This window comes from Aspergillus candidus (assembly GCF_002847045.1).
Source record: "Aspergillus candidus strain CBS 102.13 unplaced genomic scaffold BDW47scaffold_10, whole genome shotgun sequence".
Lineage (NCBI taxonomy): Eukaryota > Fungi > Ascomycota > Eurotiomycetes > Eurotiales > Aspergillaceae > Aspergillus > Aspergillus candidus.
Genome location: NW_020194015.1, coordinates 118,297 through 132,563, shown reverse-complemented (window position 1 = coordinate 132,563; position 14,267 = coordinate 118,297). Strand labels below are relative to the sequence as shown.

Sequence of the window (14,267 nt, the reverse complement as noted above, 5' to 3'; positions counted from 1 at the left end):
CAACTTGAAGGTTGTAAAGCAACCACATGTTCACACTTGGGCTACTCGTGTGTCAGCCTTGTCTAGAAGAGATCCTGTCAGCCTTATCTAAAAGAGAACTTCCAATTGTGTAGACAAAGTTTTCATCTTGGTGAGAACAGGACCCTTTGTCTCAATGGCCATCAACGCCACGGTCACCCAAATCGTGGTAAGCTTGTTTAACAGCCTATGGTACATTGCCAACACATTCCTACAGTGGTCATTTCTCTGAGGCTGAAACCTCTTGAGAATAGTCACTGGGACGGTCAGAGAAGAATGTCACCGTTTCTTCCCATGCGATCAAAAAGCCCGTATGATGCGTGGCAGGGCTAGATCCATGGTGGTAACTGTTGTCTGACAACAACTTCTTCTACAGACGGGGCTGGATTTTCCATTCCGCACTACTTCGTACATTCCGTTTTGTATTACTGGGGGCCTGACGATTGATCTCATGGTCCGACCATCGAGTACCCCTCGCAGGTACCCGCAAGTCCTAGGTAGGTAGGTGATTTTCCAGTCACGGTGCTAGGCAAAATCGAGTCGTCTGCTTTGCCCCTTTTGGCTTGTTTGTGTGGATAGCTGAATGAGGTAACCTTATGAAAGGTGCAGTGTCAATCCAATCCATACTCATTCAATCAAGAAAATTCTTATTGTCGTGAGCCTTTTACTGATTGGTCAACCTAGACAGGAACTAGATCAAATTTATCAACTACCTACCTTACTTCTACTAACGCTAGATAGGAAATAGGTGTGCTGCAAACTACGTCCTACAGTCGCTACCCTGTCATACTCGGTTAAAATCATGGAGTCTTCAAGAAAATCGGAGGTACTTTTTATATTGCTATATTTAGGGACCCACAGGAAGCAACCCCCCCCCCGCAGGAAGCAACCCCAGAAACTCAGACCTGCAATTGGCCCTTTCACATTTTCGTCGGAAGATTCCGCAGGCCAGTGGATCGGATGTGGTTCCACGCATCCCAGCCAAGATCAAGTTTCCGGAACTAAGCGTCAGAACGGACTGCAGTTAAGAGCTCATACGATCGAACAAATCAATCAATCAGGACTTCAAAGGATGCAAGGGGGTGAGCAATGGCGGTGGGAAGGTTAGGGCGTTTAATTGACACTAGTGGCTTGTCTGCATGTCAGGCTATATCAGCCCAGGGGGATTCGCTTTTGACGTGAAGATCCCCTTTCCCAAGCGAGAATTTGTAATTCCAACTAGACATGAGCAAACAAAAAAAATAACAAATGAAAATTCATAATAAAAATAGAAGAGAATAATGATCTCTCATAATTTTCCTGCCCCGGATAAGCTCGGGGGAATAACCCAGGAGAAAATGTACTCCGTAGATATTCAAGCATGAACAAAAACTGCCAGACCCACAGTCCACTTCCTTCGCTCGCTTCGGCTATCGAACCCGAGTTGATCCCCGTTTGGCTGCCGTGGCCCATCGGGCATTGATAGTCGTATAGGTGGGAATTTAAGCCCTAAGGTCAGATCCCGGTGCTTTCCTCCTTTCATCTTTCTATTCGTTTTCCAGTTTTCTTTTCTTTTCATCGTTTGAGTTTCGTATTATCCACATTTAGGTTCCATCGGGTCTTACAAAAAATCAAGTTTATCTAAATAAATAATCAAATACAACTGAATACGGAGGCTCACTGAATAATTGAATAACTGAATAATTGAATCAAGGAAACTCCTGGGAAATCTTCGGCCGAACCATATTGGTCTCTCATGAACTCCGCCGAAAGGTCTTCAGTTTCACTCTTCAGCCGTCAGTCCATCTGAAAAGGTCATGATCCACTCCTTAAAGAATGGAGTCTTGTAGTTCCGTTTGCTTCGGAACACTATCCTTGTTTTGGAGGGGGGGCCCTGGGTGAGGTAAGACGTCCTAGGAGAAAGATCATCAGATTTCCCAGTGGAGACAAATTCTGTTCAAGACTTAGTGTGATCTCCTTCCTAGCCGGGAGATGAGGGTGGGTTAAGTTAGGCATCGAACTCCACCTCGAGTACTAAGGGAGCCGGGAACAGTAACCAATCTGAGTAAGGTCTAACTTCATCATGGCCAGACCAACCTATTATCGTCAGGGATCCTGCATCCTTGGCGTTGGTCTTTTTTCGGCCATGGGATGTGCCGTCACAACCACCAAGCCACGAACACGATCGTTACCATCCTCAAGGTTTGATCGCTTGAACAACACCAAGCCAGCTCCGCGGATACTCGATCCATCGTCACCAATTTTCGTAACAATGCAGCAGTGAAGGAGTCAACCACCTGGCTAGTTCAGGTACCAAAAACTCTCGTCGTCCCAAGGAACAAATGAGGATTATGGCATGATACCGTGGTCGATCACAACCGATGTCAACCAATGCCAATCATCATGACAGCCTATACGTGCCCACTTTTTTCCATCACACCCCGGCATTGGTTTGCCAATTGACTGATCACCCGGATCGACTAGTGGGATCGATGTCACCATAAACTACCGACAAAGTACCTCCGCTAAGCCAATGATGGGGTATTTTGCCACTCAATCAGATCCCACTTACATAACTTCCGTCACATTAGTTCACGGACTAGTAGCACAGAGATCTCGTTCAAAAATGAGCGCTGACTCTGCCTGTGGAGTCCAGATGACATCCACCATAGGTCATAGCCGGCCGTGAGGGTCCTGACATGTCCATTTCGGAGTATACTTCATCTCACCAAGTCAGTCATGCCGTGGCCCTACCACCACATCGCTTCGTGTATGCGAGAAGGATTCCTTTCAAGTTCGTTTCTGGGAGCTCGTCTGGATCGGAATCCGCATGGGTGGAGCGGGATATTTTAAACACCGCCCGGCCTTCCTGTCAGACTCGGGATTTGGGTGGAACAAAGATGCCGGCTTCCCGCCTTCCTAGACATCGGTCCAGCTCCTACTGGCTTTTCCCTGCCAGGGCGAGGCTGCCAGGATTCTACGTGTACCTATTGCGACTCTACATCCCTTGCAAAGTGGGGACGACAGGACAGGGGTTCGTGTCAAAGATTTTGCGGAAGGTCCAGACCAGGTCAACCACGATATGGTAACGAGAAAGACAATCAGACGGGGGATTCTCAGCTGAAGAAACGGGGGAACAACCAAGCTACAACACCACGAAAAACAAAATCTGCCTCGACAGGGGACTGTCGCGGCCATTGAGGATCGGGTGAGTAAGATTGCACAGCATATCCTGTACCTCTGTTCCTCGTGTCATTGAACACTTTTTTAATTTTCATTTTATCTGTTTTTTTCCCCATCCAACGAATGATGTTCGGTCCGTCCAGGCTAATGCGAGGTAGTAGAAGATGCTAATGGCCTTGGGATCAGTTGAAACCCCCTACAGGTGGAAAAATCAACAATAATCATAGTCATAATAATGGCAATACTAATGGCAATAATGAAAAAAAATTCCAATTTCGAGAAATCAATAAAGCAAAATAGCGGAAAGGATCGCTTGGAGGAAGCCCGCGTCAAAGCCGAAACAGCATATGGTGAGCTTCACTGTTCGAGTTCTTTGTTTCCTTTCTAATTTATTTTCTATTCATTCCTTTTTCATTTTTTAATATATTTTACTTTCAGTCTTACTCTTATTTGTCATTGTCTCTAAGCCCGGTCTGTTTAGTTGAACTGTATGCTACCTTATACTATACCATTCTTTTACTTCCCCCTAGGCGAATTTATCCCTCTAGATTGTTTCCGTCAAACAATATCCATTCGATTATTTTGCTTTCATTGTCAACCTATCGACTGTAGTTGCACTTCTATCCATTTGCAAAGGTGGGATCGTGGGTAAGCCGACGAGGGGAGGCAAATGCGTGTAAGAGCTTTCCGGGCGACTCGGCACTGGTAGACAGAAGACACCCGGCAAGTCGACTTCAACCCCGCGCCTGTCTTCGTGTCCTTCCAATGCAAATCTGGCTATAACTCAATCAATTCACTGGCATCGCAACTATTCAAATCTACTTCAAAGTAGATCCGGCGTCATGGTGGTACAGTCACCTTCCCCTCTATTCTGCCAGGGGGTGGATAATGCGCTGCGTGTTCCCGCATCATCTTGCCGAGGGGGGTTTGACTTCTCTCTTCTCTTTGAGGAAATCATCTTGGGCATTGTGCCTTTAGGAATCGTCTTGATCATTGTACCATTTCGACTATGGCACCTGTTCCGGAAACCTCGCAAAGTAGAAGTTTCTTGGCTTTTATGGGCGAAAGTGGTATGCACATCTTTTCTATGCGCTTTATCTGAGCAAGGTCAGCAAGCTAATCATCCCACTACTTCACGGAAAACAGACCACATGGATTGCTCTCACCTTTGCGCAGGCTGCGTTGGTGGCTCTTTGGTCCCTCCCCTCTACCATCCGAACTCGTGCTTCCATTGCGACGAACTCCGCAACGACGGCGGGAGTCTTCCTCCTCGGTTTTCTCTCCTACGCAGAACATAACCTGTCCGTCAAGCCATCGCTTCTTCTCAACCTCTATCTGTTTTGCAGCCTTCTTTTTGATGGCGCAAAAGTCAGAACATTATGGCTGAGGAACTTGGGGGGAATGAACCACACGATCACAATTCTCACCTCGGCCGCAATGGGAGTCAAGCTTCTGCTCTTCATTCTCGAGGCTGTGGAGAAGCGGTCTTTTCTGAAAAGTAAATACTCGAAGTATCCACCAGAAGCCACGAGTGGTGTCTTCAACAAGTTCTTTTTCTGGTGGTTGATTCCTGTATTTCGTGCTGGATTCTCGAGGATCCTCGCGATTGATGATCTGTTTACGCTTGAGAAGAAACTGAACTCGAAGCGACTGAGCAGCACTCTGGAAACATCTTGGAAGAAAGGTATATACAGTGCCGCGAGCAAGGAGACCAGCGTTTCGTGGGCTAATCTCGACTAGTGGAGACAAAATCCTCGAATTCACTCTTCTTCGTGACTTTGAAAGCTTTCAAGTGGCAGATCTTAACGGGTGTTCCCCCGAGAGCTTGTCTTGTCGCGCTGAATCTATGCCAGCCTTTACTTTTACATCGCTCGCTTTCATTTTCTACCGAGCCGGTGAACCAAGGCACCAATAATGTCGGCTACGGTTTGATTGGTGCCTATGCACTTGTGTATACGGGGCTAGCTGTGAGTATCTAAGTTCTTTGGCTTTTTCGATTTGGTCTAATGAGCGCCGCAGATTACAATGGGGCAATATCAACACTCAACGTACCGCTCAATCGCGATGGTAAGGGGGGCACTTGTCTCCATGGTCTACAACAAGGCTACCGGCCTTGATGTCAAAGAAGCCGATCCTGCATCATCTCTCACGCTGATGAGTGCGGATGTCGAAAGAATAGTTCAAGGTTGGCAAACAATGCATGACATGTGGGCTAATGTCATTGAGATGGCGCTGGCTATATACCTTCTTGAGCAGCAGTTAGGTCTGGCCTGTGTGGTTCCAGTTGGGGTCTCAGTTGGTAAGATTTCTTGTTTGAGAGGTTGAGTCTATCTTTTCGTGCTCTCTAACGATTTTTTTAAAAAGTTGCCCTGGTTGGCTCCATGATAGGACTTACATTTGTTATGGCAAGACAAGCACAATGGCTCGAGGCCATTGAGAGGCGTATTTCATCGACTGCCTCGATGCTCTCTTCGATCAAAGGAGTCAAAATGCTTGGTCTTACCCCAACAATGATGCACCTTGTCCACAACTTACGCATTGATGAATTGAGCATCTCGAAAAAATTCCGAACGCTTTTGGTCTGGAATATGGGCTTCGGTCAGTCAACTACATCTCTCAGCCTGATCAATAATACATGTCTTGCTAATGGATGCCTGCAGCCTGGTTAACCCGCATTTTCGCTCCGATCGTCGCTTTCGGGGCGTTCGTCGGCATCTCACATGATGATGCTGCACTGAACACCTCAGTAGTATACACGTCATTATCCCTTTTCACGCTATTGTCAGACCCCCTCTTGACCCTTGTTATGGCCTTGATGTCATTCGTGGGCTCTGTTGGGTCTTTTGCGCGAATCCAAGAATTCCTTGACAAGGAAAGTCATGTTGACTCCAGAAAAAACGCGTCGACGCCTCAGCTTGATATCTTTCAGGAGCAAAAGACCAAGCGTTTTGCTTTCGTCGATGACGCAGAGACTCTTACGAACAGCTCTCACTCGCGCAAGTCGTCAGAGGTCCAATCTTCTCAATCGTTATATAACTCGATAACGATTCAAAATGCGGCATTTGGCTGGGACGTTAGCAAAGACCCCCTGCTTAAGAACCTAACGGTTACAGTTGGGCGAGGGAATTTCGTTATGCTGATCGGTCCCTCTGGCTGCGGAAAATCAACCTTAGTGAAGGCTCTCCTCGGCGAGGTACCCTGTCTAAGTGGAAACATAAGCGTATCGTCTGAGCGAATTGCATACTGTGACCAAGTACCATGGCATATCAACGCATCAATCCGGGATAGTATCACTGCCATGTCGAGTTTCGACAGCGGGTGGTATACTTCTGTTATACGCGCATGTGCTTTGGTGGAAGACTTTGACCAGTTACCTCGCGGAGATCAAACTGTCATTGGCAGTCAAGGCATTTCCCTCAGCGGCGGCCAAAGCCAACGGATCGTACGTTCTTTCTACCCTCTTCATCCGAGAGTGTTGCTGACTATTTGACTTGCAGGCACTGGCCAGGGCTGTCTATGCCCGAAGAGAGATCATCATTCTAGACGATGTCTTGAGCGGTCTAGATGCAACCACCGAGGATCATGTATTTCACCATCTTATCGGTGTACATGGTTTGCTACGCTCGGTTGGCTCAACTGTTATTTTAGCTTCATCGTCTGGTACGTTGCCTTTTTGCATAGATATAATATCTTCGAAATTGGAGCTAATCACTCGTCTCGGTAGTGAAACGAGTTCCTTACGCCGATCACATTGTTGTTCTTGACACAGACGGCTTCATCACAGAGCAAGGGACCTTCAAAGCCCTCGACTCGGCAGGAGGCTACGTATCCAGCTTCTCGTTAGCCTCTCCTGAATGGAAGTTCGAGGGGAAACCACGCGCTATCAAAGAAAAGTCCGACGTTAAAACCACCATTGTTGAAGCAAAGGAGATGGTGATCGATGAGCACGGGAGCAGCGGCGATTTATCCATTTACCTGTACTATGCCAGGTCGATTGGATGGCTCCCTACAATTACATTTATCGTGGCCATTAGTGGGTTTGTTTTCTGCATATCTTTTCCCAGTGAGTATCCTAAACTCCCAACCTGCACCCGGAAGTTTCTAACACTGTCGCCTAGGTCTCTGGGTAAAGTTGTGGGCTAGTGCAAACGAAAGGGAGCCTGGAGTGCACACAGCGTACTATCTGGGTATCTATGCAATGCTTGGTGCCGTAGCGATGCTATCCTTGATGGCTGGTTGCTGGTAAGCATATACCCAGTCCAATATCTTATGTGCGGTAGACACTGATGCTCAGGTCGATTCAGGCAGATGTTCATTCATATGGTCCCAAAATCGGGCGAGGTTTTCCACAGGAATCTGTTGAGCACCGTCCTTGGGTAGGGCACACTGTCAAAATGTCTCACTTCCATGCTGATGATTCTTCCAGAGCTCCTATGTCATTCTTTTCCGCCATAGATAGCGGCGCTATTCTCAACCGTTTTAGTCAAGACCTCCAGCTCATCGATATGGAGCTTCCAGCTGCTGCTATTAACACATTTACTAGTAAGCGATCTTGGTCCCCTTGTCTTGTGGGGGAAATAATCGTCACTAACCAAGTGAATTTGCCAGCGTTGGTTCTCTGTATCACACAAATGGTCTTTATCGGAATCGGATCAAAATATGCAGCCACCTCCTTCCCAGTGGTGATTGGTGTTCTTTATGCCGTGCAGAAGGTTTACCTACGTACTTCCCGACAGCTACGGTTTCTAGACCTTGAAGCGAAGACGCCGTTATTTTCCCATTTCAGTGACTGCCTCGGCGGCCTCATAACCCTAAGAGCCTTTGGGTGGCAGCGTCCTCTCCAGGAGAAAAATCAGGAATTGCTTGATCGCTCGCAGAGGCCATTTTATCTTCTATATGCTGTTCAGCGCTGGCTCACAATCACTCTGGATATGGTAGTTGCAGCCATTGCAGTGTTGTTGGCTGTTCTCGTCGTGGTAATGCGGGGAACGATCAGCTCTGGCTACGTCGGAGTGGCATTGCTCAACGTCATCATGTTCAGCCAGAGCATCAAGCTTTTGGTCACATTTTGGACAAATTTGGAGACGCATATTGGGTCAATTCTCCGAGTCAGGACATTCACGGAGAAAGTATCCTCGGAAAATCTGCCAGAGGAGAAAGAGGATGTTTCCCCCGAGTGGCCATCTCAAGGTCAAATTGAGATTACCAACGTATCTGCGCAGTATAGGTGAGTCTATCAATACCTCTAAGGTCACAATAAATTGCTTACATTCCCTCAGGAGTTCCGAACCAGTACTCCAAGATGTATCTCTGTCCATCAAGGAGGGCGAAAAGGTCGCTATCTGTGGCAGAACCGGCAGGTGAGCAAACCACTATTCTTTATCCTAACACAAACAGTTATCTGACCTTCCATCAAGCGGCAAAACCTCCCTTGTAATGAGCATCTTCCGCATGTTGGACCTGAGCACTGGTAGCATATCAATCGACGGCACCGAAATCTCAAAAGTCCCTCGCCAAACCGTGCGATCACGCCTCAACGGGGTCTCACAGAGTCCGCTCCTAATGAAGGGGACAGTACGGCGCAACGCAGACCCAACAGGCTCTACCACGGACACAGGCATCTGGAACGCCTTCAAGAGCGTCCAACTATACTCCATCGTCCAAGAAAAAGGCGGCCTCGACGCCGACATCGACGAGCTCTTCCTGTCCCACGGGCAGAAGCAACTCTTCTGTCTAGCACGCGCTATCCTTCGTCCCGGGAAAATCCTCGTCCTCGACGAAGCCACCAGCAAGTACGTTCATATCTCCTCTCCCCCTTTCTCTATCACTATTCTCCCTCCGCCCCAGGCATGGAACCCCATTCCCCTCCCAGCCAAACCTCCCCACCTACATACTAACAACCAACCCCTAAAAACAGCGTGGACGCCAAAACAGACGAGATCCTCCAGCGCGTCATCCGCGAAAAATTCGCCGCCCACACCATCCTCGCCGTCGCACACAAGCTCGACACCATCCTCGACTACGACACAGTCGTCGTCCTCGAAGCCGGCCGCGTCGTCGAGTCCGGTAACCCCTTCGACCTGCTCTCCTCAGACGAGTCGTACTTCGCTAGGCTTTACGCGAGCTCGGTGGCGGATGAGTTGGATTAGATTAGGTTAACTGGACTAAACCTGTTGCGTCTGTGACTTTATATATCTGTCTGTCTATGGGTGTAGAAATTGTTGCGGTATCCGCTGCCTGGGCTTTTCCTTGGGTAGTTATCTTTCTTTTGTCTCGTCATGATCTAATCTCAATTATGGTTTCTTTTCTGATTAACTACATACTTACTCATATTTCTAAATTCGTTGCTCGGCTTTCGGCTTATGATTCTTTGTAATACCAAATTGCCTTATCAATGAGTAACAAATAGCTCGCATCATCTTTCTCCGTAGTTTGATGTGATACGATGCATTCCAATCACTCATCTTTCAAAGGATGCAGCCACTAAGTACGTACGTGTAAAACCAGGAGAGAAAGAAAACAGACACGAACATGTAAAGTAAAGCAGCCAAAACCCACCGAATGCTATTTGTATTGCTCCACAGTAAGACCCCAAATCAAAGCTAACGCACATGAGAACAAAGACAAAAAACGGAAATGAAAAAGAAAAGCGTCATATGATTCCTGTCCGTCGAGTGACCGCCACATGGAATTACTAACATGAACGCACGAAGCTCTATCCTATCATTGAAGAGGGAAAAAATACAAGCGTGGGGGAGTCCTAGTAGGCGGAGAAATCCGAGAATAGATAGATGAATGACGATATCAATTCAAATCACGCAAGTTCAACGGCATAGTCAAAAGATCCCGACTCCATACTACTAAAATACCATCGTATCGTCATTATCAGCTTCATCGGGGTCCATGATCCCGAATTCCCAATCGCCCCGCTCGATCCTGCTGGTGCGGTCTAGCTCGGACTGGAATTCCCGGCGGAGGTGGTCGAGGGTCACGATCACTCGTCGTCTGGGGCCCTTGCTGCTGCTGCTCGGTGTGGACGGGAGATTGCTGTCGTGTCGGGTGTGGGGCGTTGGAGACGAGGTACTACCGGCGGCGTCGTCCATGAAGACGCTCCCGTCGTCGTCGTGTTGGGCGCTGCGGGGTCGGGTTGCGGGCAGGGAGGGATCTTCTTTTTCGACGAGGATGTAGGCTTCGCTCTTGTCGACGCAGCAGAGGAGGTTTATCAGGGATAGGAGTTCGTGTCTGATTTCTTTGCTCTCGGGGTCTTCCTCGTCTGTGGGTCTGAAGTTGTCTGCTTCTCTGCTTTTGGCGAGCACTAGCTGCGTTGAGGAGTTATCACGGGCGCTTCGGAGGCGCTGCACATTCTGGTAGGCTATTTCAGCCGCCCCGCGGTAGTCGTTCCGTGCGATGCGGTATGCTTGCAGGATGCGTTGGTAGTCCGGGGTGGTGTCAGTCCACTTATTCCCGATCTCGAGGAACGAGCTGTGGGAATTTTGTTTGCGGGCGAGAGATACGAGGATCTCGTCGACGTAGGCAGCAACGTTGGGGACGAGGAACGTAGGGAAGTGGAGGATTTGCTCGAGTCCCGCGGTTCCAGGTCCTGACGTGGCTAGTATAGCTGTGATGAGGGAGCTGAGCGCGGACTTCTGCAGCGCCAGATCTTGATATCGAGAGAGCGCAGAGTACGCCTGGTCGAAGTGACAGCTGTGGATAGAAGCATAAAATAGGCGTGAGAGAACATCCGTTCGCAAAGTGGTGTACTCCGGGTTTGTCTCGTTCCGTTTCTCGCTAGCAAGGGCCTGCAGTGCAAGAGAAGCAAAGTCGGCGACATGTGAGAATGAACGCGCTTGCTCGAAAATAGACAAAACGTGTTGGAAGTATTTCGGAAGTCCATTATGGAAGCAATCCACCGAGACGATGTCAAGAAGCGTCGATGACATCTCGTGGAGATTTCCGAGGGGCTTCCCGCATGCTGCGATCCAATTAGACACTGTGCATCGAGAGTCGTGAGGGCAATCAAACTTACACAGAAGATATGCAGCCTTGCGGAAATACAGAGCTGCGGTGTCAAACTCTGACATGGCGACGTAAAGACGGCCCTTGACATAGGTCGCCCAAGACGTGCTTGCTTGGAAGCGAAGGAAATCCCAGGCAAGATCTATATTATTCTTCGCGATGAGGTCACATTGTATGTAGGCCAATGCGTTCGGATAGGCCACTTCGCCCTGACGTGTGACCCATGACAAAACATCCCGAATACCTAGAGTCAGTGTATAACTCTGGGGCAGACCGATGTTTTGACGAGGCTTGATGTCAACAGCAAATAGATCCTCGAAAATAGTCACCATACGGGTGTGTCTGGGCTTCGAGGATGAGTCTTTCAAAGAGAGATTAGGCGTAGAATTTTCTTCAGCGAGACCAGTGGAGTTATCATGCGACAACCGAGAATTCGAGCAGAGCCAATGCATCATCTCATACTCTCTCAGTAGCGACACGAGCGAGGCGAATAATTCCGCTGCATCAAAGGTAGAAGTATCCTGCTGCTCCACCTCACTATCCACGAAGACGACAAGGAGTAGAAGGTCGGTCAGAAGCTTGCGGGTAAACGAGATCGTCTCTTGAGCACCATTCACGGTGACGTTGACACCAAAATGGGTAGACAGAAGGTCGGAATCTTTGCCCGGGAACCCAAGAGGAATCGAGTCGACGATCGTAAAGAAAACATCGTTTGGAAGCTCATAGATGTTCAAGTGCTCGTTCATCGCGGCAATAAGCCCTGTGTATGTCTTATCGGAAATTTGATCCCCAAAGTCACATCGCTCGCGGAAAGCATCCATTCTATCGGGGACAGATGTCGATGGTTCGGTGAAGATCTCGGCTTCAAGAGCTCTTCGGCATCCTACCTCCAGATCTGCGGGAAACCTTTTCCGGAATCCAGACGCAACCTTTATTAAATGGGATGCAGACTCAAACAAGTCTCCGATCTCCGAGCCCAAGTTCCTATGCCTCCACCGGTCCACGATCTTGGGGCCTTCCTCCCTCAAATCAGAGCCCGAGTTATGCAGCAGTAGTTCCGTTGAGCTGCATTCTCGGATTACTGCGCAACTGTCCGAAAGTAGCAACCAGGGAAGCTCGTAGTATGAGTCGTACGCGATAGAAACTGGCTCGAACCTCCGTTTGTTGATGTCGTCCGCAATCTGACAGAACTGGCGCCACTTGGCATCCGTGTCTGTTTGGTACCGCGTGAAGTCCATCTCGTCATCGGCTAATTTTCGGAGCGCAACGCTGGTCGTAACTGTGGAACAAAGGCGTTCTGGCAGGGAGCCGCTCTTCTTTTGTGGACTAGAAGATGACAGCGGTTTGACAGCTTCCTGGTATATGGCCAGTGCAGTCTCGAGCACTTCTGAGGAAAATCGGTCTGGTTGCAAAAGGAACTTCAGCCACTTGTCTGTAGGATCCACAACATCGGAAAATGCCATCACAGGAGCAGGCTCCCGCGAGCGAGAGTCCATCGCCGTTGATACCCAATTCGTCTCCCAGTCGGCTGTCAGTGTCTCAAGGTTGAAGTGTAACGTGAAGAGCTGATAAACGTTGCTATTTCTCCACAAGACCCAGAGTTCCATGCCTTTTCCTTCCTCGGCGGGTTTGACCTGGAAATCCGCAATGCTCCAGAACATATTTCCTGACGGGTCGGGGTCCAGAGGTCTCAATGCGGAACCTGGGTAGAGATCTTCGATGACAAGCGGCGAGGTTAAACCGCCTTTGACAGCCCAGAACTTAAAGCGCCCTTCCTCAAAAGGCGAGTATGTGACGACGTAGTATCGGTAGGCCCCGTCCAACGCTCTCTCCACATTGAACACACGTATAAAGGAAGATTCGGAAGGATTCAGACTGTAAGAAGCTGCGTCGAGATGTTGTACTTCGCGATCCAATAGGTCCTTCGTGGCAGCCAACTTATTTGTAGCGAGGTTCCATATCTTTAAAGTGTGGTTCAAGCAAACGGCGAATACATAGGTCTGATCGGATGTGGTAGCGATCGCATTTGCGACATTTGTGTCGAGGTTGCGCCCGTCGTATTTGATCGAAGGTTGCGTATGCCACCTAACGAGCCCACGGATAGATGCGCCCCAGCTTCGCTCGTCAAAGGTAAGAGGATTCCAGTGCGACCCTATTTCAATCAGCTCCAATTCTCCAAAAGACCCAGAAAAAACAAGGATGACAACAAAGGGATACGGGGGCGGAATTACCATCGTCACCAGACCTCCTAGTCAAGCGCAAAAGCGCCCCGTTATCGAGGGAGACAAACAGCTCCAGGGGGCTGCTAGCATGCAGCCGGTGAGGGTGCGAAAACGACAGCGGCGCGGGAATACAAGACTTGCACCAATCGGATACATTCTCAGCGATCGACGCTGCTCTGCGAAAGAACTCCGGGCGCAGGGACAAGGTGTACAGTTGCTTCGAGGCGGTAATCACGAACACGCTCAGCAATTCGTGGTCCTCCAAGTCTGCGAAATCCACCCCCGACGGCAAAATTTCTTCCTGGAAATCCAAGCGCAGCGTGAGATTGTATTCATTGTCCTCAATCCCACCCTTTGTCAGATCCACACACTGGATCTCCAGCACCCTGTTGTCATTGACCACCCTCCATAGGAACGCTCGGGGAAAGACGCTGCGTTTGCGGAAATAGATCGATCCTTGGGTTGCCAGATAGCGCCGGGAGAATTCATCTTCGTCTTTCGCGACAAAGTCATCGCGGCCTGTCAGGGTGGTTATGGAGAAACGAGGGCGGCTCTGCGAGGTCGCTTGCGTTGCAATCGGGATGTTGACGACGGCGCTCGGCGAGTATGGCCGGAGATCGACGCGGGTGTCTTTGTAGATTTTAGCCATGTCAGAGAAGCAAGAAACCACCTTGCACGATAATGGATATGGTCATCTCAATTCTCCATAATCAGTTGGTTCGCAGTGGGTGGAACCTTGCAGCGCGGAGGAGTCTGGAAGACAAAAGAAGCTGAAGCTCTTCCGCTGCTCAGAAAAAACAAGGTCTTGGCACCCGCCTTAACAACGGCCGCCTGCCTGAACAACCGAGA

The 14,267-nt window shown here is 49.1% G+C and overlaps 2 protein-coding genes across 2 annotated transcripts; one reads left to right on the top strand and one right to left on the bottom strand.

Annotated features, from left to right (window-relative positions):
* The first annotated feature begins 3,927 nt into the window (after positions 1-3,927).
* On the top strand, positions 3,928-9,399 carry abcB (putative ABC multidrug transporter). Its single transcript, XM_024819022.1, has 15 exons — positions 3,928-4,250; positions 4,327-4,864; positions 4,921-5,147; positions 5,200-5,479; positions 5,545-5,778; positions 5,841-6,622; positions 6,678-6,840; positions 6,905-7,243; positions 7,299-7,422; positions 7,485-7,556; positions 7,607-7,722; positions 7,789-8,407; positions 8,460-8,540; positions 8,598-8,972; positions 9,098-9,399. The coding sequence occupies exons 1-15, from the start codon at positions 4,023-4,025 to the stop codon at positions 9,327-9,329; spliced, it is 4,410 nt and encodes a 1,469-aa protein (XP_024673980.1). The 5' UTR covers positions 3,928-4,022; the 3' UTR covers positions 9,330-9,399.
* A 344-nt stretch (positions 9,400-9,743) lies between these two features.
* BDW47DRAFT_4317 (nucleoporin Nup120/160) lies at positions 9,744-14,160 on the bottom strand. The gene is made up of 3 exons (XM_024819020.1): positions 13,428-14,160; positions 11,207-13,348; positions 9,744-11,152 (listed from the first exon to the last, which is right to left on the bottom strand). Exons 1-3 carry the CDS (start codon positions 14,065-14,067, stop codon positions 10,041-10,043), a joined length of 3,894 nt encoding a protein of 1,297 aa, XP_024673979.1. The 5' UTR covers positions 14,068-14,160; the 3' UTR covers positions 9,744-10,040.
* Between the last annotated feature and the right edge of the window lie 107 nt (positions 14,161-14,267).